At 34.7% G+C, this 24236-nt stretch overlaps 1 protein-coding gene across 1 annotated transcript in view; it reads left to right on the forward strand.

The window, feature by feature from the left end:
- Prp5 (pre-mRNA processing factor 5) overlaps positions 1 to 17224 on the forward strand; it is a 58912-nt gene extending 41688 nt beyond the window's left edge. The window contains exons 10-12 of the mRNA XM_023166297.2: positions 3670 to 3882; positions 4189 to 4541; positions 16802 to 17224. Coding sequence (XP_023022065.1) covers positions 3670 to 3882; positions 4189 to 4541; positions 16802 to 17044 — 809 coding nt within the window. The 3' untranslated portion in view covers positions 17045 to 17224. The remainder of the gene's footprint in view (positions 1 to 3669; positions 3883 to 4188; positions 4542 to 16801) is intronic.
- Positions 17225 to 24236: the final 7012 nt, after the last annotated feature.

Here is a 24236-nt window from a genome sequence, read left to right on the forward strand (position 1 = left end):
TCCGATATATGTTCACAATTGAGTGTGTCATAAAACTGATTTTTTGTCGGAAGTAATGGATAATTCAATTTGTCAATGTCATCAACAAAACTATATGGAAATACACCTTTCTGTCTCATCAAATTGAATTTCTCAATTTGTGGGAAATGTTTGTGCATCTCCAAACATTGATCGGAGGTCAAGTTTGCACCCAACTTCTCCAACGAATTAGTCATAAATTTATAACTATCGATAAATCTCATTTTGAGATAATTCTTCCTAACCACACCATCTTTATCGGTATAGCTGTGTGTGAAGAGATGCTTCGTGAAAGATATATATTTCTCTTTAGTTTGCGGGATAACATCAACTTTCTCTTTATTCCTATACAATTCTTTTATGAATAAATGACAATCATAACCACTTAAATTATGAAAAATGATAGGTATGAAGTTTGGTATTTTGAAATTTAAATTACATTTCGAGTGAGCGGCATGTGATCTTTTCTTTCCTGTGACATGACAATGATCTCTTACTTTGACTTCACCATCAGTAAATGCTTTATTACATATACCACAAGTTCTGGCTGCAGCAAACTGTTCTTCTTCTTCGTCAGTTTGTGTATCCATCGGTTTAGGGTTTCTGAGATGATTTTCATGTATCTCTTTCAAATCATCTTCAATGCTACTCACAAATTTCTGAGCTGCATCTACACCCCTATATGTAACAAATTTTGACAAATCATCATTATATGAACACTTTATCAAATAAGCAAATGAATATGGGGCATGTTTGAATGTTTTAATCGTGTATGAACTTTCAGGATTTGGCTCATTCACATGAATCGGTTTAAGCACTGATTCAAAATCAGCATACACTACAAATGGCACCCTCATTTGCCTCTCAAAGTTTTCAAACATTAGTTTATTTTCCGCAACCATTCTACCATATTTATTGATCTTTAAATTAGTAGTTGGTGTTGTGGTACTAATGTGATTACAATCATACATATTATGACGTAAAAGCAATCTCTCATCAGAAAAATATATCAAACATCCGTCACAAAAATATTTTTTCTGTCTATGAGCTGATAGTTGATTAGAAACTAATCTTGAAAGATCTTTGATCCAACAATAGTGACCATTACCGGAGTCATCAGTTATAAACAACAAATTGACATGTCTCCGGAGTCTTCTCTGTGAGTATCGCAATGGACCAATCACTTCATACTTCATTTTACCCTTCTCAAATGTACTCTCTAAACCGTAAACATTAATTGAAATATCATTCCTATCTTCGAATATTTCGATACTCTTATTATTAACTTTAACCGGAAAATCCATACCTGTGACATCTAAAACAGTGGAAAAATGTGGATATGACGTAAGTTCGGACACTCGACTATCTGCAGGATATAATGCTGATGTTATAGCCCAAGCAAAACAATATTGATCTTCATTACGAACATTCACAACAGCTTTCTTCCATTGAATACATTGAGGCAGCTTCACATATGAACGTCCTTCCAGTGGACTGTATTTATTAATGTTGACCTCGAGAAACAATATTTTTTCACAAGTCCAACCTGAATTATTAAAAAAAAAATTACTATTCAATCTTATTGAAATTTTTAAAAAATAAATACCTGAGTCACGATCCTGGAACTCAGTCGTTTGAGCCACAATTACATCACGGAATCCATCAAAAACAGCATTCAAATCTGAAGATTGGTCCACTATTTTATTTTGGGAATTAAATGACTTCGTGTCCCTCGAATCATCAGTCTGAAGAATATAATTCCCAAAAACTTCCATATTCACCTTGATGCTTTTATGGATCCTGATGGCTGATTCCAGTAATTCAATGACCTTCTGCCTAATCTCATTGAAAAATGACATGTAGTCACTGGTTACAATCGAACTCTCCACCCTGTATGTAGCAATGCGGCAATTGAATGCATTCGTTATAATTTGAACACCGTCAGACAATTGAACACATGCATTATTTTTATGACTCATGGTTCTTCGGTGAGAATTCACTTGGGTCATAGGAATTGTCACATTACAACAATTGCACGTATACATAGGTGTTGCATTATCCACTCTCACCCGTTTCACTGCAGGCCCTCCTTGGCAACTCTGGAGCTGATGCCGACGAAGATTATCACTACGAGTGAAAGATTTACCACAGTCACAGGAATACATTTTATATAATAGTTCTCACTAACTCACTTGATGTAAACTGACATAGCCAACACTCGTACGCTTCTTAAATACACTCTGATAGGACCCGTCAAGACGTCATAGCCAACCCCACTTCTCAACTACATGCGCCAAGATTACCTCCCAACTGAATGCGATAACAGATGTCGATATACGAGCAAGCAGTGGTCGTTGCGGTCTCGGAGAGGGTAGACGCTAGGCAAACGGTCCTCGGCTGCCGTTGTGTCACCATCGATAGCGGGGCTAGAGCGAACCTTCATCGCTTCGGGAGAGGTGAGGGCAGACCGATGAATACGCATTACTCTGCCACACGTCGTGGAGTGAACATGTCGCTCTCTAGCCGTTGAACGGTTATTGCTGTGACGTCACTCCACTACTAACTTGGTGCCCTAACACCGATGGAGCATTTATTACTTGGAGGATCTTCGAAGTATGCAGACGTATGTTTGTACATAGACAAACAAGCACATGATGAAACCCTGTACCGTGCATTCTCCTACACACACACACACACACACACACACACATAAACACACAAAATCTCATATGAAAAAAAAATCTGAACGATCCATGCACCAGACACTTCAAGGTCACAACGCCTTGACTTCACTGCACAACAAAAAAACTTCACCAAACAACAACCAATAAAAAAAGCAATTAATACGTCATAGTGGTGGGGGGAGGCCGAGAATCAGCTGTAAACAACTACTTATCACCCTAAAAGGAGATTATGTTGATGAATAAAAAAAAATTTTGTAAAAAAAATGTTGTTTTCATTGTTAGTCTCGGGACTTATTGATCCATGTGTTAGTTATCTCTAAGTTCACGTTTCTCTCCTGCAGAATCAGAGTTGATTTCTCTAAGAATCACATACACTAAGTAGTTGAAATGAGTCAAGAATGGCAGTCTAAGGTACTATTTTTGTTCTTGAAAATACTGACAGATGTTAAAATCAATAGAAAATTTTTTTCTGAATCCATGAAAAGTGATTTATAGGAGAAAAAAATACTATAATGATATCAGGTTAATGAAAATGATAATAATTCATTTGTAGTGAAAATGATTCAAACGGTGATTATGCAATTCTCAAACCTCAACGTTTGTGAGATACATAATTGTAATGTGGAGTTTCTCTCACTGGAATCAGAATTTCGGAATTATCAACAGTAAAAAGGACTGAATATTTCTAAATGAAGGTAGAACATTTAGAGTGAGCTTTCGGCAGTGAAAATTGTCCACCACATCCAATTTCAGAAACTAGTAGAGTTTTTTTATTGTGAGAGATTTATTGTGAATGAGTTTTTTTCCTATTTAAAAAAATCAATTACTATACGAATGATCATTTAAGGAAACATTTTAATATTATATACTGTAACTTAATATTTTTCTAGAAATGATTTGGATTTTCAACCCCATTTCAATCATGTATCTAGCTTGTTTAACCGGTTCTTGACTTGACCTGTTCCAGGTAAAAAAGTTCACAGTGGAGGCGGTTTCAGTGGTAAAGGCTTCAAATTCGATGAATCAGAAGCAGCTGCTATTAACGAAAAGAAGAAATTCCAGAAAGCAGCTTTAGGATTGGCTGATAGCGATGATGAAGACTTAGAACATGACATTGACCAACAAATTGAAAGCATGTTTGCTACCAAGAGAACCGTGAAAGAAATTAAGGCTCCTCTAGGTAATATATTATTTTAAAAACCACTTTTTTGAAAATATAAGTTTCGCTTGTATTTTCAATTGTTCATTAACGGGTTAAGTCGAAGAACAGCTTGTGTACTCCGTGAACAAAAGTCAAACTATGTTGTTTTGAAATAATTAATGTTTTATTACTATTGTAATAATATGTTCTATGAATAATTTTTTGTTTTCTAAACTTTTATAATGTTCAATTTTGAATTTATTTCAAGTATATATTTTGAAATTAAAATTTTATACATTTATTTATGTAAAGAATAGTAACTTTATAACAAAATTTGAATTTTAGGACTCATCAACTCATCATCTATGGGTAATTCTAATACTGCAGTTGACAAGCTGGAATTGGCCAAACGTCTCGCATCCAAGATCAACCTTACAAAAAATACAATTATGGATACCAAGTTTGCCACACAACAGGCTGCAGAATCCATCCTAAAGGGTAGCGGATCTCAGCCTCCAATCACAGCAAAGACTGTTGCTGAGCAACTGGCCGCGAAACTTAATACGAAGCTCAATTATCAACCAAAGGATGATGATGATCGAATGGACGAAGATTCCGAGCAAACCTTCAGAAAGTACGAGGAAGAATTGGAAATCAATGATTTTCCTCAGCAGGCTAGGTGGAGGGTCACCTCGAAGGTGAGTTTGTTACTTTCATTTCATTTTCGATAATTTATTTTCATGAACCATTGTAATAATAGAAACAGTAGTGTAAAATAGTAATTTAGCCTCAGAGAAGATATCCAGTTTCTTTCGGGAAAATGAATCATTTGGTAATGTTTTTTTGGTCCAGGGTGCCATATTTGGTGCTTTTTTTTTCGTATATGGTGAATATATTTTCAGATTTATTTAGTCAAATATTGAATTGTCTTCTTTACAATTTCTTTATATTAATATATCAACATTTATATATTCGTGATATCTCAAAATTTGTCATTGAATAGAACTGGCTGATACTGATATTAAAACTAATTAATACAGTTTATTGTATGATTTTTATCATAAAGGGTTTTACAAAAACCGCTACAAGTGTATCGCTATACAATAGTTTTCTGAAGCATAAACTAAAAGTTACTTCTAAATTACAACCATTTTATATTCTAACCCAGGGGTTCCCAACTGGTGGTATGCGGGAAAGCTTCAGGTGGTACACTTGAGTGATATGAGAAACATGCTGTTAATAGCAAACATGTCACAGCTCATGGGTCGCCAGAAAAACAAAATACCCATGACCCAGTGAACGACCTGACATCTTTGTTTTTCTATTACATTGGAATTTCTAATTCCTAGGTAATAAAACAATAAAACACTTTAGGAATTTTACCTAGGAATCCCCAGATAGTACAATTGGTAAACAAAGGGTGTTTCATTTTTTACCTGTGGGTCTTTAAAAGGATTGTCTTTTACTTTCACTTGGCATTACAGGTTCGTAGTGGGTGTTGTAATTATTAATTCTGATTATCGTATAAGAAAACTGAATGATGAAACGATTTCTCATGCCCTCTTCTACTTACAGTACGGTTTTATAGTGAAGCCAGGGAGTGAAACCAGTGACATTCCTATTCCTCAATGTGTTGTATGTCTTGAAACACTTTCGAACCAATCCATGAAGCCTTCTTTACTGATGCGACACCAAAATATTAAGCACCCTGATTTGATTGGGAAGCCCATTGAATTTTTTAAAACAAAATCTAATTTTTTAAAGAAAGAAACCCAATGTTTGACGAAGTTTGTCAATACTAATACTAACTTGATGAAGACGTCATACCTTGCTAGTTTCAGAATTGCAAAAGATGGAAAACCTCACACAATAGGTGAGATGCTTTTACTGCCAGCCGCTGTGGATATGGTTCAAGCCGTGTTAGGAGAAAAGGCAGTCAAAGAAATTAAAAAAATACCACTGTCAAATAACACAGTAAAAAGACGAATTGACGATATGTCTAATAATATTGAACTCAAGAATGGACTAATTTTGCACTTTAAGATGAAAGCACTTATGTTACAAACATGGCAGAGCTACTTGTTTTCGTGCAATTTGATTATAATGAAGAGGTAATAGAAGAGTTTTTTTTTGCAAACCACTTGAATCAAATACAACACTGGAACTCACTTTAAAGTAATTGATGAATATGTGCACTCCCTGGTCCAAGTGTATTGGCTTGCCTAGAGATGGGGCAAAAGCTATATCAGGAAAAATGACAGGACTAGCAGCAAAAATTAAGGAAGTTGCTCACGAATGCAAAAGTACGCATTATGTCATCCATTGAGAAGCATTAACTGCTAAAGGTATGCCGGAAAATCTTAACTCCGTTCTATCAGATGCTGTGAAAGTTATTAACTTCATAAAGGCTAGGGGTCTAAACATAAGATTATTCTCCTTGATGTATGAAGAAATGGGTGGCAAGTTCAAAACTTTACTCCTGCATACAGAAGTGAGGTGGTTATCTCGCGGGAAAATTTTGAAACGTCTCTTTAAACTGAGATCAGATTTTCATGTTTTTAAGTGAAAAAAATCAGGACATGAAAAAAATCAGGACATGAAAAAAATCAGGACAAAAAAAAATGTTTGCTGATGAAGAATGGTTGTCTAGATTGGGTTACCTAGCCGACATTTTTGACAAACTCAACACACTGAACTTGGGACTTCAGGGACCAAACACAACTTGCCTTCACAGCCAGCGACAAAATAAATAAACTCCTTCAAGAGAAAGTTGGTCCTGTTTTGTTTACAAATACAGGAGAAGAATTTATCTGCATTCCCCACCCTATCATCATTTTTTGAAGAAAATGAAATATCTCCAATGCCAGATGTGGTTGCAGATATCATTGTTCACCTGGAAGGCCTTCAAAAAAGCTTTAAGAAGTATTTCTCTGAAGATTATTCAAAAGTAGACTGAATCAGAAATCCTTTTTCAGGTAAAAGAAAGTTTTATCGGCCTTACAGAAGATAGTTTCATGAAATATTATTTTAAAGAGAAATCTTTAACTAATTTCTGGATCGGATGTAAAACTGAGTACCCTTTGCTCTTTCGGCAAGCTCTGCTATTTTTGATGCCATTTGTTACGAGTTACTTTTGTGAGGGTGGATTTTCTGAACTCTTACATAAAAAATAAATATAGATGCAGAATAAGTGTTGAAGAGAACTTAAGAGTGAAGATAAGTTCCATTACTCCTAATGTTGATATTTTAATCACAGACAAACAACAAGTTTCACACTAAAGACTATAAAAGTATATTTTGTATGACAATTCATTTTTTGCTGACTTTTTAATAATTTTTTATTTGTATGTTTTTAGACCTGTGGGTAATAAATGAAACTGTAAATTAATACCATTTCAATCTTTTTATTCCTCCTTTATTATAAGCATATTATAAATAAACAAATATCTAACCATTAAATTTGAAGTTTTCTCAGGAATTTAATTATAAAAAATGTCTTTTAGAAGAGTAAATATTATATGTTTATTAAAATATTTAGGTCTGGTGGTACGCCAATATTTCTCAAAAAGTCAAGTGGTACGAAGGTGCAAAAAGGTTAGGTTAGGTTAGTTTAGGTTAGGTTAGGTTAGGTTAGGTTAGGTTAGGTTAGGTTAGGTTAGGTTACCTACTTGTATGCCTAATTTCTAGTGAATGAATCTATCTGAAAAGGTCAGGTATGAATAATTCATGAACTATATTAATAATTTTTTTTTGAAAGTACATTAAATATACCTAACTGTTTTTACCTTGGAATGAAGAGATTCAATAATGGCAAATTTACGTAATGATGATTGTAATAAACATTTTCTTTGTCCTCTTGCTTCACCTCGGAAAGATCCTGGATCTGAAAAGGCTTGAAACTATCTTACCTACTTTCCGTGGTTTGGAATAAATTTTGTTCTGATCTGCAAATTACTGACAAGTATGATTAATGAAAGTGACATTTTTTGTAACATTAATTTGATATCAGGAATTCATTGAGAAACACCTAAACTCTCCAGGGTATTTCACTTATATGATGCAATATGATTAACTAGTTTCATAAGAAAATATGTATGAAATCAACACTTCAGTATTGGAAAATTTGTCAGTGCATTGTAAGTTTGTGTGAAGTGTTCATATCGAATGTGGCAGATGAGAAGTTGTGCATTTGTTTGTGAAATTTATTTATACCCTTTGCATGGAGCAGGAATAATCCTTATAAATGAATACATGAAATGTATTTTGGATTTTCATCAGATGACGGACACATCCATTCACAGTAGTTAATGAATATATTTTTGGATATTAATAATGTCATTAATTTGAAATTTGTAGTCTTGAATGATTTCTGGAGGATTTCAATAATGTTTAATCAAAAGTAGGACAATAATTTGTTAGTAGTCTTTCTGAGTGTACAAGATTTTATACTTCAAGTTTCAATTACATACTTTTTTTTTGATTTCTGCACGAATTATATTTTATTGTTAGAACAATAAAAATTAATATAACCACAAGACAGAAATTGAATAACAAAAAATGAAATATAAATATCACATCTATTGGCACATGAGCTAACGCACATAGGCCTCCAAGAGATTGTGGAGGGAATGTGCTAAAACAATTGACAATCGCCAGATTCGAGAGTCTTTTCTGTACGTTTTGAAGCTTTTGAACTCTTCGAAGTTCTGGAATATTTCATCTGAGAGATTTCCTTCAATCTTTATCTTCTTAAACACCATATGGAAAATTGGAGTTTTCATGAGCATCAGAAAACAAGAAATACAGTAACGACACAAGAACCAACTCTGAAATAGGAGGATTGCTTGATAGCTTCGTTCATTTTTTGACAAAAATCGTCTAGCAGCCCTCGTGAGCAAAGCAGAAATAGTTGGTACGGAAGGTTCTGTCAAAACATCGAGCACAAAATATAAGAAACTACTTATATAAATTCACCTAGCTGGTAAAAGTATATATCGGCTCGGATGAAGTATCTATCACAATGCAAGTACGCATACCAAAAAGATTCAATAGAAAATTATTAGAAGGAAAAACCCAATAATCATTTTATATTATTTTTTGACAAAACCTTCTTGTTCAGTAACATTTTGGATATTACTCAAGAAACATTTTGCATATTCTCGAAACATGTACTCTCTGATATACTATTGATTCATTGAATATTGCTAATTCAGTTGTTACACCCTCTGTTTACTTCGTATTTCAATTATATGTTAATTCTGCATTTATTGTCGGCGCCTGATATTTTGCAGAATAAGGCTTCTGAATGGAACATGTTTATTTCAAGTTCAAGGATTTGCATTTAATGGCCGAATGCATAATGAACCCAAACAGGTTTAATTAATTCAGTAGGATGCAAGATTCAATTCATCTATCTCCAAATAAGTCGACCGATATCGTTTAAAACGAGAATAAGAATTTGTATTTTCAGCATCTCACAAAAAATATATCACCTCTTCGATTACAAGGTAGATATCAATAAATATAAATGCAACATTTATGAAAAAATGAACTATTGAATTTGTTTCTGGGGCTGCAATTTTCTCAACTTCACTGTAAAATTTATAAACAACGAACTCTTCCTCTTTTGAATTTTCAGTCAAGATATTGTTTTGTGTTTAAAAAATATCACCTATGTTATTTATATAACACATTATCTTTCTTGATTTTCAGTTCCCGGTACAGATTAAGAAATGCCTAATCTTTAAAAGAACTGTCAATTAATATTTCCATAATAATTGAAAAAATAAATAGTAAACAGCATTTTGGAAGCTTGAAAAGATATGTTTTACAAAGTTTGGTTCAATACAGTATTTTCTATAATAACTTGTGAAAAAATACCGAAAATCACACCGAACTCCTTCAATCGTCAGTAACCTAAAATAATGACAACTCAGTAATTGTCTCACACTCTTCTGGGTACTACCAGGTGTCTGACCTAATTTTCAAATGTTTTGAACAACTATAGAATATTATTAAATCAAATATCAAGTATATTTAATCCAATTGTAATCCAATTTTTCATAGAATAACTTGGATAATCATAACCTCGACTCTGCTACATTGAAAATTTTTGGTTTACTCCTGGCATTGAATCTGATGAAATTTATCAAGTATTTGACCATCTTGCTGATGACGTAGGAGCCTATCCAAATTTCTTGCAGCTTGAGACCTAGACTTTTTCCTCTGAGATTGATTATATGATGGTTTCATTCCTCTTGTTATCATACTGAAATCAACTTCCATTATTTTCTTCCTAATGAACCCAAAAATACATGAATATATCAAAAACATGTAACTATAACTTTTTAGTTGAGATGTAAGTACTTGATATTTATTGCATGGTCTGAATTCTGGAAAATTAAGTTGGTTTTGTGACCAAGTATGAAAACCTTGGCTACCAATGAGTAATTTGATTACAGATAAAATGGATTGTACATAAATAGTTTATCAGTGACTTTTTGCAATCATGTTATGTTGGATATCTTGTTATGATTTGTAACTTTCCAGAAATCTACAGCAAATTTATAATATGCATAATGAAATGGATTATTTATTTCTTGAATCAATATTTTGTATATTCCGGAAGGTCATAAAATCAGTTTTGTGTTATTAGTTCATTTTTGTTAGCAAAACACATTTGAAGAGGTTTTGAGATTCAAATTTATAAGCCTTGCTCTCCAAGATAGTTATTTATACTTTATTTGAGAAAGAAGAAGAAAATAGTTATTTGAATATTAACTGTATAACATAATAAATTGTGCTTAAGAAAGTATACTTTTATGGTTTCGTAGGAAAAAAAGACCTTCATTTGCAAACCAGACAGGGTCTGTATGGAAAAGTCTCATTTGCTATCTTTTGGTAACCTAACATTCAATATACTACACAATACAATACACATTCCTAGAAACAATTTAACTAGAGAAACTCCAACATAAGGGATATTACCTGATGTAACCCAAATACAGGCAAATTTAAAGAGACATCCATAGACAGGAGTGCACCAATACCTGCACTAAGGCGTTCTAACCGTATAAAAGAACAAACAAAAAGGTAAAACGTTCAGTTTGAGTAGAGCCATGAAGATGATATTACAGCCTGCTATCGAAAGCACTGGCATACGATAAGTAGAAGTTATTGAAGCTTCAAATCCTTTTAGTAAACAAATATTATTATTGGTTAATGCAGTCAAGCTGCTGGAAAATAATTCCATGAAAATCAAAAGATAAGTACTTTCTGATCATTCTCATATTGATTTCAATTTAAGAGCCACCGGTAGACAGCTGTTTCAGCCTATTGGGCATCGTCAGTACCGGGCAGGCGGTCCTCGATTGAAGACAAAATGTGAAAAACCAGAAAAGTACTTAATAAAAATAGCTGCGTAAACGTAAGTGAAACATAAGTGGAACCACCTATTAGTGTGACACCCAAGTCAACATAAAAAACTTGGCAAGTTGACTTGACATTATCCATTACCTTTGTCCTAACGGATTCGAGGGTTGGCGCTTTATTCTCAAAAAAGAAAGAATGAATGGTATAGCGTACAAAATTTTTCTGGTACTCGTCCAATTCAATTTTTTTTCTACCACGACAATGTACTTTTGGAGCTTGCACAATCCCAGTCACCTTTTTTTCACGTACAATGCGTTCAATTATCGACACGTATATTCCCGTTAAAAATGAACACTGGACTACAGCTTCCACTGTACGGAGTGTATTTTTTAAATTTTCGTACACTCTACAGACAATCTGTTTTTTTCTTACGACACAAACTTCCGCTTTCTTCGTAGAATACTTGGACCTGCTACGGCATCCATCTTAATACTATAAAAATAATAAAATTCAATCATATTATTCAATTATTTGTCAGTTGTTTACTTACCTCAAAAACTATTTTAAAGTTGATGTATTTTGAAAAACACTTTATCGTGAGATTTTCACTAGAACAGATTAACAAATCCGCAACACGCGTTTCGCTGCACAGTAGCTTTTTCAAGCGGGTTCACTAACAAACTGAATTCTACATACATTGTGATTTATATATACTTTTTGAAATATTACTATCTACCTAGAAACTAATAATATTCTAGGAACTAATTTACACCTGAGTTTAACGAACATTTATACCTGAGTTTAATGAGTAGGTCAACTAATTATCTCACAATAAAGTGTGAATGTGAAGAAAATCTATCATAATGTATTTTGACATCAAGTATCGGCCAACTCTTTCTTATATTTTAAAGTTAATAAATATAACAGTCTATTTAATAAATATAATAAAATATATTTAATAAATGCAAAACAAAGTCACCTTCACAAGAAAGAGAATACACTACGCCTATGCAGATAAGGACGCTTGATAATGAAGAAACGGAATGACTAGTTATGACATTTTAAGGACGCAAATATAATAGACCTGCGAAGTGTTGATCAGTTTACCGATGTTTCGAAGTATTTAACGAACTGGTTCACCTATTCGCTCGTATATCCTATCGATATGCAGAAGCTATCTTGTTACGGGAGGCAAATTATATGGAATTATCTTACTTTTCAATTATTTACAATGGCGATACATAGACAATAAAAATGACCCCGGTAAGAATTTAGTTCTAACATTTAACATTGTTGCCGTTAGCTCTCAGTTCAATTTGTATATGAGTTACCTTCAATTGTAAATTGTTATACTATAGTGATGTACCGATTAACAGGCTACACACAATAATCGACTATTTTAATTACTGAACCACAACAGTTACAACGAATACAATCTGCCGGAATATTGAAAAACAATCAACCACATTGAACTGTTCGCATAATGATTATGAAGAGCACATGTGCAGGTAGGGTACACCTGTATCTGCAGACCCCTGACAGAGATATCAACCTGCCTAGGGACCTATTATTATTATTATTGTGATGTCATAAACAACCAACAAACATGTGTAGCGAAGTTACCACAGCTGAGTGAAATGTACTAATATGGATTGTAAAGTTAGAAATCATTTTACCGTATTTTAAGGAGGAATGCATGCCGCCGCACTTGATTAAATATTTCTCGAAAGACGTACCTTTCAATAATTTATCAGATTCAGAAGTATCATTTTTGAGTACCAGCTGACTGAAAAAATCCATAGACTGTTATTAGAGAACCTAATTGAATAAAGCTGAACATATTTTACGATTTTGAGACTATATATTTATGTGATAATTGTGATGCACTGTTTGGAACCTTTGGTATAGTAATGAATATTACTGGAGTTTTATCCCAACACCAAACCGTTATTTTAACGCCTCGACACGTGTTTCGATCACCAAGTGATCATCTTCAAGAGGAAGATTAAACTATGTGATACTACTGTTCATTGAAGTGAAATCAGTAAGAATTGACAGTTTCTGTTATGAAACAGAAACTAAGAATATCGGGCGTATGTTCTACAATAGCCTCAAGTTTTGTATGGTAGGGTAATCTCTTTAAATCAAGAAATTAGGCTTTAGAAAACTAATTATCTTTGTGGAAAACCTTTATAAAACACCTTATAGGTTGAATATATAACCCTCTTCAACAGTTACCAACAGATACCATTTTTTATGTTGATGCCATCTGGTTTGTCATTTGTAAGTATAGGTATGTGAAATATATTTTCAATAATGATTAAAATAAACTTTCCATGCACAACAGTAAAATAAAGCATTTACCATTTGCAGTCATATCTTTCGAGTGTAATATATCAACTTTTTTGTTTATAAACAAACTCAGACCATGTCAATGAACATCTGACTTTATGATCTGACCCCCCCTAGAAAGAACTGGTGATAATTTTAATCACAATAATATGTTACCTAAATAAACGAAGTTAATTAATACATTCTCAGACAATTTGCCGGTTGCTATGCAAATATTATGAACGACATTAAACTTTATTCATTCCATGATTAACGTATCTATAAATTTTGTTTTTAACTGAAATAAATGATTGGAACTTTTTTTATACTTTTAACGTTTCGAAAGTAAATATACATATTTCTAAGACATTTTTCACCAATAATTTTTCAGGTTTTTTGAGATTAGAAAGGGATTATTTTTTAAAACGTAAGGCATTTTAGGAAAATTTCCAAAAATTTATTTCATTTACATATAGGCAAAATTTATAAAACCGACAATTCTCTGACGAATTATACGGATTATATCATGCAGTAACTTTTTGGGATGAACTTTTCCGTGTGCTCTTCATTATCTACATTTCAAATTAATTCATTTTGCAGGTTGTGAGGTTTAGGAATCCGAAAGACATAAAGAAATATAGATCACTTTTACTTGAGCATGTAATATCCCTTGTTATAAATCGAAGTACTAACATCCAGTGTGTATATGGATGAACTGTAACGACACATCTATTTTTATAAAACCGATTTCTGAACTGCCACCGTAACAAATTGACCAAGTTTTTCTTGTATAATAGAAAACTATGAGAAAATAACTTGTGTTTATTGTTATTTTTGTGTTTGTTTCCTATCGAAATTTGTGACCCAAAAAAATTTTTATTTTACTTTTTATTAAATGAAACCAAAATTTATGTATAGAAAAACTGCCTTTTTCTTGTTAAGTTAATTATGCGGAGGTCTCTTACTCTTACTACATGATTACACCTCCTGAAGTAGTTCTTTACACAACACAATAAATTTGATTTCATAATGTTCGATGAAATTGGTGTTTACAAAGGTATTAACGTTGGCTTTAGTAACATTGGTTGTTAGAAATTCTCTTTTAGGATTCTGTGTAGACGTGGTCATGATTTGCTTATCATTATTAGAATATCAACAGGTAATTTTTTATTTAATGAGTTTAGTAATAACCATTTCCTCTTTATTAGCCCTTGATATGTCATAACTGCTCCACATGTCATCCATTCAAATTTTCAAGAATTCGTCGTAAGTCTTTTCATACAGTGGAAAAATACAGATAATAAACTAGGTAAAATGAACAAAATTTTAAGAAAATAAATTCGTACACTGGCATAGTAGTTTATTGCTTAGTCAAATCTAATCGTGATTGCCAACTATATCTCAATTCCAGATGCTATTAGTAATGGGCACTACTATGTTTTTACACCGAACCCGAATCTGGTAATGTAACTTGATACACTTCCCAATCAGTTCAAATAAAAAAAATCTAGATGATACCATAGTCCAATCGGTAGTTGATGTTGAACTTTGGCTTTACAATGGCTTTTAATATTATCCATGACTTGGCTTTGTAATATAGTTGAGAATTTTACGGCTATTGGAGTCGGTAGCCGGTTGGGTTAGTGTGAGTGGTTTGTTCTGAGCATTCAATAGACTGCTATGTGGAACGATGGTTTGAGGTCTACAACTGAATGATCGATTTTCACTGCGTATCATCCAATCAGTGCTAGTAACCGTACGTCAAAAGGCAAGACCTCGTCATTCCTTAACTCGCACAATTTTCTTCTTCTGAGGGTTGTCATTCGTAGGGAGGTGACAGCTGGTTGACGGAAAAATATATTTTTATTAGAATTAACAAATTTTCAAAGAGCCACGTCTTCAATTCAGAACAAAAAAATAACTTTGTTGCAGTTATTTTATTTCGGGATATTTCATCGCTGACAGTTATGGTCATCGTGTTCTGGGTAGCTTATTTTAATAATCCCTCGAATCACCGGGTTGAGAAAACCGGCCATCGGATGCCTGCTTCCACATAGCCCCGCTGGATACGGGAATGACAGTATCAATTGTGGTTATGTTATTCCCTAATTGAATGGCATTCCAACGATGGATTAATCCTAAGGTGTGTGTATCCGTACCGAGAGGATGAATGACACTGAGCCTATCAGCTGTCTCTAGGGAACCTTTAAGATACCGGGCGCCCTTTCGTAGTAGCATCGCCTTGTCATGGTAATGCGGGGCTCTGCCATGATTGACCTTCTTTCCCTAGCTACTCGTAGGACTTTTATGGATATGGTGAATTTAAAAATTCTTTCTGACGCTGAGTCTACAGAGGAGATGGATGTCGAGCTTACGACTCCAACTGACCTCCCTGTGAATTTAGATCAGGAGCGAGAGCTTCTCAACTCTCCAACTCCAGATCCAATAACTGACCCTAAAAAAATGTTTGGTGGTGCAGCCAAGAAACGACTGAGTCGTCTCCTCAAGATCGTGGTACCTTATGAAACCACCTTGCACCAAATTCTTGAGCGGCGTACGCAGAATCTGTCTCAGGTGGAGGAATAAACTCCCCATGAGCAGTTTAGCAAACGTTTGCGCTCAAGTGATGATTCACCAAAACCAGAGGCGAAAAAGCTCTGTACGGTTGAATCTAAGGCATCGTCAGGTGTAGCTGACAAAAACCTTCATATGGGAAGGTTGTCGCGGGTATCATGGTGGGAATCTTGCACCTTGACTACCCCACTACCTCATTGACGATGAAACAGCAGATCATATACTTTGTGCCTGCCCCGCTGGGGACCGAATCAGGTTTTTAGAGTTCGGCAGAGCCGTACTCTTACCATCTGACCTGAAAAATCATTAGAGTTCGGCAGAGCCGTACTCTTACCATCTGACCTGAAAAATCACTCACCACATAAACTAATCGGCTTCGTTAAGAAGCTGGGTCTATTTGGTCGGGTGTGGATAGGTGTGAGCCACAATAAACCATTGCGGGTTGCGGTGGAGGGTCGAATAGACCCACTCACTTTGGACCTAACCTAACTTAACTTAACCGCCTACAGAGTATCACGAATTATTTCAAATCAATAAATTCTCGTTACAAAAAGTATATTGTTGAAGTCAGATTGAAACTTGGTTATTTTTATGTTTTGGTGAAAACTGGTTTTTGATGTTTCTTGCACATCTTTACAGCTATTTAGTTCTTTATTGCTAATGATAGTTTTATCTATTTCAGGAAGCCTTGGCTCAGATATCAGAATATTCAGAAGCTGGCATCACTGTTAGGGGTACTTACGTCCCTACTGGCAAGTCACCTCCCGAGGGAGAAAGAAAATTATATTTAGCAATTGAAAGTACATCTGACATAGCAGTTTCTAAAGCAAAAGCTGAAATCACGAGGTTAATCAAAGAGGAACTACTCAAGTTACAAACCGCAGGACATCATACATTTAATAAGGCTAGATATAAGGTCGTGTAAATATTTTTGTAATTGTTTTTGGGATTCTTGATCAAGTATCTGTTGATTTTATAATTATTGATGGAATTCAATTATGTCAGTTGCGTGTGCGAAACCTACCAGTGTTGAAGAAGTATTTACCAGTTTTACACACTTTGTCTGTTTCTATGATTTATAGAGAATAAATAGGGTCTACTTTCATGTTAGTCTTTCATTTCATTTTCAATTTTCATTCAGAATTTACATACATATGAGAATATTTACTTCTATATGAACTTTAAAAATGATCTGATTCTTCTGAAGCAACCAGATGAAAAGGTAAATGGTATGTAGAAGGTATATTGAACAAAAATGTGTGTTGTGACTAGTGATAAGAAATTTCCATGTTGTTTTTGCGATAGTTACTCTAATATACTTTTTTGGTATATATTAGATACTAGCGAGTCGCCCCGGCTGCGCACCCGGGCGGAGCTGGGGTGATACTGGTACTAAATATACTACAGAATGTCTATACAAGGTTCATAGATTTTTTGTCAGTAGACAATATAAACATGTTTTCTTTAGAGCTTATTTTTGAAAGAGCGACATATAATTGGCCCGGTACCGACGCAACCGCTATGTCCCTGTATTTTAAATCTGTAATATCTCCGAAAATATTCATTCAAATTACATGCTGTAAGGGTAAGGGGTCATAATAATCACACAATGGACAGGTAAGATAAAGGATATATAAGATAATTTTATAAACGCGCCTTTATCCCCCGCGGTTGGCGTTTTGGAATATTTAAAAATCTTTATTGGATATCTAAAACATGAAACGAACCTATATACAAAATTTCAGTCTCCGAAAATATACCGGTGTGCAGAAACAGTAAAAAAAATTGTTTTAAGGACGCGCCTTGTTCCCCCGCGGCTGGTGCACCAGTTGGTATATTCAAAAATCATTCCTTATTGCACATCTACAATATAAAACAAACATACATACAAAATTTAAGCCTTCGAAAATATACCGGTACGGAGAAACAGTGATGAAAAGTTAACTTTATTTTATGATCGCGCATTTTTCCGTCGCGGCTGGCGCCTCAGTTTGAATATTTAAAAACCCTTTCTCATTGCAAAATGAACCTACATACAAAATTTAAGCCTCCGGAAATATACCGGTACGGAGAAACAGTGATGAAAAGGTAACTTTATTTTATGAACGCACCTTTTTCCCTCGCGGCTGGCGCCTCAGTTGAAATATTTAAAAATTCTTTCTTATTGAAAAACGAACCTACATACAAAATTTCAGTCTCCGAAAATATACCGGTACGGAGAAACAGTGATGAAAGGTTAACTTTATTTTATGAACGCACCTTTTTCCCTCGCGGCTGGCGCTTCAGTTTGAATATTTAAAAACCCTTTCTCATTGCAAAATGAACCTACATACAAAATTTAAGCCTCCGAAAATATACCGGTACGGAGAAACAGTGATGAAAAGGTAACTTTATTTTATGAACGCACCTTTTTCCCTCGCGGCTGGCGCCTCAGTTGAAATATTTAAAAATTCTTTCTTATTGAAAAACGAACCTACATACAAAATTTCAGTCTCCGAAAATATACCGGTACGGAGGAACAGTGATGAAAGGTTAACTTTATTTTATGAACGCACCTTTTTCCCTCGCGGCTGGCGCTTCAGTTTGAATATTTAAAAACCCTTTCTCATTGCAAAATGAACCTACATACAAAATTTAAGCCTCCGAAAATATACCGGTACGGAGAAACAGTGATGAAAAGGTAACTTTATTTTATGAACGCACCTTTTTCCCTCGCGGCTGGCGCCTCAGTTGAAATATTTAAAAATTCTTTCTTATTGAAAAACGAACCTACATACAAAATTTCAGTCTCCGAAAATATACCGGTACGGAGAAACAGTGATGAAAGGTTAACTTTATTTTATGAACGCACCTTTTTCCCTCGCGGCTGGCGCTTCAGTTTGAATATTTAAAAACCCTTTCTCATTGCAAAATGAACCTACATACAAAATTTCAGTCTCCGAAAATATACCGGTACGGAGAAACAGTGATGAAAGGTTAACTTTATTTTATGAACGCACCTTTTTCCCTCGCGGCTGGCGCTTCAGTTTGAATACTTAAAAACCCTTTCTCATTGCAAAATGTACCTACATACAAAATTTAAGCCTCCGAAAATATACCGGTACGGAGAAACAGTGATGAAAATTTAACTTTATTTTATGAACGTCTTTTTTCCTCGCGTCTGGCGCCTCAGTTTATATATTTTAAAACCCTTTCTCATTGCAAAATGAACCTACATACAAAATTTAGGCCTCCGAAAATATACCGGAGAAATAGTGATGAAAATTTAACTTTATTTTATGAACACGTCTTTTTCCCTCGCGTCTGGCGCCTCAGTTTATATATTTAAAAACCCTACATACAAAATTTAAGCCTCCGAAAATATACCGGTACGGAGAAACAGTGATGGAAATTTAACTTCCTTTTATAAACACGTCTTTTTCCCTCGCGGCTGGCGCCTCAGTTTGAATATATAAAAACCGTTTCTCATTGCAAAATGAACCTACATACAAAATTTAAGCTTCCGAAAATATACCGGTATGGAGAAACAGTGATGAAAAAATAATTTTGTTTTATGGACGCGCCTTGTTCCCCCGTGGCTGGCGCCCCAGTTGGTATATTCAAAAATTATTCCTTATTGCACATCTACAGTATAAAACGAATATACATACAAAATTTCAGCCTTCAAAAATATACCGGTACGGAGAAACAGGAATGAAAAAGTAACTTTATTTTATGAACGCGACTTTTTCCCTTGCGGCTGGCGCCTCAGTTGAAATATTTAAAAACCCTTTCTTATTGAAAAACGAACCTACATACAAAATTTCAGTCTCCGAAAATATACCGGTACGGAGAAACAGTGATGAAAGGTTAACTTTATTTTATGAACGCACCTTTTTCCCTCGCGGCTGGCGCCTCAGTTGAAATATTTAAAAACCCTTTCTTATTGAAAAACGAACCTACATACAAAATTTCAGCCTTCAAAAATATACCGGTACGGAGAAACAGGAATGAAAAAGTAACTTTATTTTATGAACGCGACTTTTTCCCTTGCGGCTGGCGCCTCAGTTGAAATATTTAATAACCCTTTCTTTGTGAAAAACGAACCTACATACAAAATTTAAGCCTCCGAAAATATTCCGGAATGGCGAAACAGTGATGAAAAGGTAATATTAATATGTAAACGTTCCCCTTTTACCCCCACGGGGGGCACCCCGTTGGAATATTTGAAAATCCTTTCTTAGTGCGCATCTAAGACCTAAGAAGCATCTAATATACCAAATTTCAGCTTCCTAGGACTTACCAGTACGGAGAAACAGAGATGAATGGGTGAGTGTTAGTAAGTGACTTTCGCGTTTATAAGTATAGATTGCAAAGTTTCAGAATGAACTGCCATTGACTAGAATATTATTGAATTCGAGAGTTATTGGAAGAATTCGTACTTTATATTGGAAATATGCAATACGAATTCATATGCATACCCAATGAATCATTGAAAATACTGTAAATATGATTTGTAATGTTATTCAGTGGCGAAAAAATTCACAACTCAATAAATTATAGGCCATGAAGAAGCTTCCCATTAGAAGCGAAAGCTTTGATTTTGACTGTTTTGATTTTTGACTGAGAGACTCAGTCAAAAATCAAAACAAATATATATATATATATATATATATATATATATATATATATATATATATATATATATATATACAAATATATATATATATTTGTATATATATATATCATCTCAGATGGCATTATCAAGACGAGTTACTGCTTCGCTTCGAGAGGTGTAACTGTAACTATCAAATAGTACCCAACGGATGAACACCCGGAAGAACAACACATCATATTCTACCATCCGTAAAAACCTACATTGTAATATATATATATATATATATATATATATATATATATATATATATATATATATATATATATATATATATATATATATATATATATATATATACATCGGAAAAGTCTAGGGATATTTTTAGAACATACTAAATATCATAAAAATAAATGCATGAGGTCGTTTAATTTCGATTAAATTGGTAGACTCGACCACCCTGTAGATTTCTATGGGTTGAACAAAGCCTGCAAAAACGGTAACTAATCTTTTATCAAGTTTTTTACAAACTGTAGGTTTTCGGCTAAAATGAATAATCTGAAAGTGTCGAGTTTGTACATTCTATGCAGTTCTTGCTCAGCAATTATACTGGAAATATTGTGCTTTAACATGGAACGCCATCACTTACCATTGGCTGAGATGAATAGAGCTGTAGGGCTTCTTCAAGGTGGCATGCGACAAAATGATGTAGCTCTTCGTTTGGGGGTCTCCCAAAGTGTTATCAGTCGATTGTGGCGGCGTTTCCGTGAAACTGGCAGTCCAGCCGAACAATATCCAGGGCGAGGACGCGCTACAACTGCAGTTCATGACCGATTTTTGGTCTTAACCGCAAGAAGACAATCGACAATCACAGCACATGAGTTGGTTAACGTGTTGCAGAAGACGCACCAGGTAACCATTGGTCGTGATACTGTCAGAAATCGACTGCATGAAGCAGATCTCCACAACAGAAGGCCACTTAGATATCCACCTTCGTCGAGAGGCAATCGCGGTAGAAGGTTAGAGTGGTGTCAAGAACATCAAAACTGGGATGCAAATGATTGGGCCACAGTTTTGTTTACAGACGAATCCAGATTTGGATTTCATACAGATTCTCGTCGAGTAAGACTGTGGAGACGACCTGGAAATATTGAACGTTTGAGACACGTCCAGGAAGTCCACACATATAGAGGTGGTACAGTAATGCTATGGGGCGGAATCATGATCGGCGGCAGAACCGATCTCGTTTTTCCAAATCGCTCCCTCACAGCTCGACAGTACCTCGACACCATTCTTCTACCTATCGTCCGTCCGTTTGCTGGTGCTGTTGGTGAAAACTTCCACCTAATGTACGATAATGCTCGTCCACATGTCGCGCGTCTAGTGACTGACTGGCTCACCAACCAGGGAGTTGATGTATTGCCATGGCCAGCACAATCACCGGACCTGAATACCAGGTAGGGCATGTGCCAAAGAAGAGCCATATTTTTTTTTAGTTTTGCTTATATGCGCACTCAGTATTTTTGACCATTTAATAAATTTTGTTGTAAGTTACATTCGTTTAATAATCACCCGTCAACTTTTTTTCCCTAAAGCGATCTAAAAAAAATTATTGCCATTTTTAAAAATATCCCTAGACTTTTCCGATGTATATATATATATATATATATATATATATATATATATATATATATATATATATATATATATATATATATATATATATATATATCTCATTTGCCATCTTCTGGTGATGTCTGGTTTTTTCAACTAGACTGATTAATTCGAACTCTGTGTCTCAATTTATAGGGATGGATGTTTCCCTTTACCTGCGTTGTTGCCACTACCTGTGTTTGCTCGACTACCTGTTTTGGTCTTATTACCTGAGCTGCCTCTCCTGTCTCTGTTATTGTACCTGTATTGTCATGTACCGAGTTTTGTCTCTGGAGTTGAGCAGTCTGATTGCTTGTGCGAAGTGATAAAACGGATCTCCATGTTGATGGTAATCTTTGCGCATCATCCCTCTTGTTCATATTATTAGGTCGTTTTTCAATTTCGATTGCCTCTCTGATTGTTCGTGAGTAAAAGTTTTCGTTGCTTGCTAGCATTTTTGTGTTGTCGAAATTGATGTTATGTCCTGTTTGAAGTACGTGTTGGAAGAGAGAAGACGTGGTGACTTTTCCCTTCACTGCTAGTTTGTGTTCATCTTTGCGAATGTTGATTCGTCTGTTGGTCTGGCCGATGTAAGTCCTGTCACAATCATGGCATGGTACTTCATACACTCCTTGTGATTCCAGTGGTATCTGATCCTTGGGATTACGAAGCATGGACCTTGTTCGTTCTGGTACGAACGAAGTTGATATGTTATGTCGGTGAAGAATTCTGCTGATTTTATCTGTTGTTCCTGCAATATATGGTAGTGTGGTTGTTATGACCGGTGTATCTCGAGTTTTTTGTTGTTTCCGTGTGGTCTTGGCAGCCGCTTTTATACTTCTTTCTGAGTAGTTATTCATTTGTAGCGTTGTTTCGATGGTGTTCAACTCTTGTTGTCTGTGATCGTTGTCTGTCCGTAAAGTATGGAACAAATTCATTTTTAGTTAAACAGGTCATTTTAAGAAATAATCCTGAAACACGTCGATTTTTGATGTTAATTTACCGTATTTTAAAATAATAATCTAATATACAGGGTGAATTACGTTCGAGTAATGACGTCACCGTATATATATATATATATACAGGGTGTTCATTTGAAAACTTCCCACCACGGATTTATCGAAAACTACTGATTGAAAGAAAAAACGCCGAGACACGTCAGAAGATACATCAAAGGGGACAACTTTTTAACCAATAACTACTTCACCCCCTTTCACCCTCTGCACCCCAGGATCATTTCCTTGAAAATTTTAAATGACAAGGGGTATCGAGTGATAGCTTGTTTGAAAAGTCTTCCGAAGTCCTTCATTATGACGTTTATTTTTTTCAAATCGGTCGATTCGTTTTCCAGAAAATTAGAAAAATCTGCATTAATTTTTATTTGTTCCGATAGAAAACAAAAACACACGAAAATATCACTTTTCATTTCAATTACATTTAAGGTTTGCCAATTCCACAATTCGTTTATAATTCAAAACGAAAACTACCAACATAAACAGCAGTTCGAATGATTAGACGTGGCAATAACCAAATACCAATCCCAATTTTTTCCGCGATTTTTTCATCAACACAGATATCCTAGGCGAACTGTTTTTATTGTTTACATGTGTAGTTATTCTCAGTTGCTAGGTGAAAGAAGGAATTGAATTTCCTGTCAGTTACCTCTGTCACAGTTTTCAGATCGTGAAAAGTAAATCATTGATTCAGAATCTATTTCGAAAATGGTTTACACACTAGCCGAAAGAGTGGAAATTATTCTGATTTATGGTGCCCAAAATCAATGTGCTCGGCAAACTGCCGTCACGTTTAATGCCAGACATCCAGATAAGTTAACTTCGCATAGGTATGTTTTGGACCTAGTTACTAAATT

The sequence above is a fragment of the Leptinotarsa decemlineata genome, unplaced genomic scaffold (assembly GCF_025532065.1).
Source record: "Leptinotarsa decemlineata unplaced genomic scaffold, Ldec_3_MD MMD2_tig00026282_RagTag_RagTag, whole genome shotgun sequence".
In the NCBI taxonomy this organism is placed as follows: domain Eukaryota; kingdom Metazoa; phylum Arthropoda; class Insecta; order Coleoptera; family Chrysomelidae; genus Leptinotarsa; species Leptinotarsa decemlineata.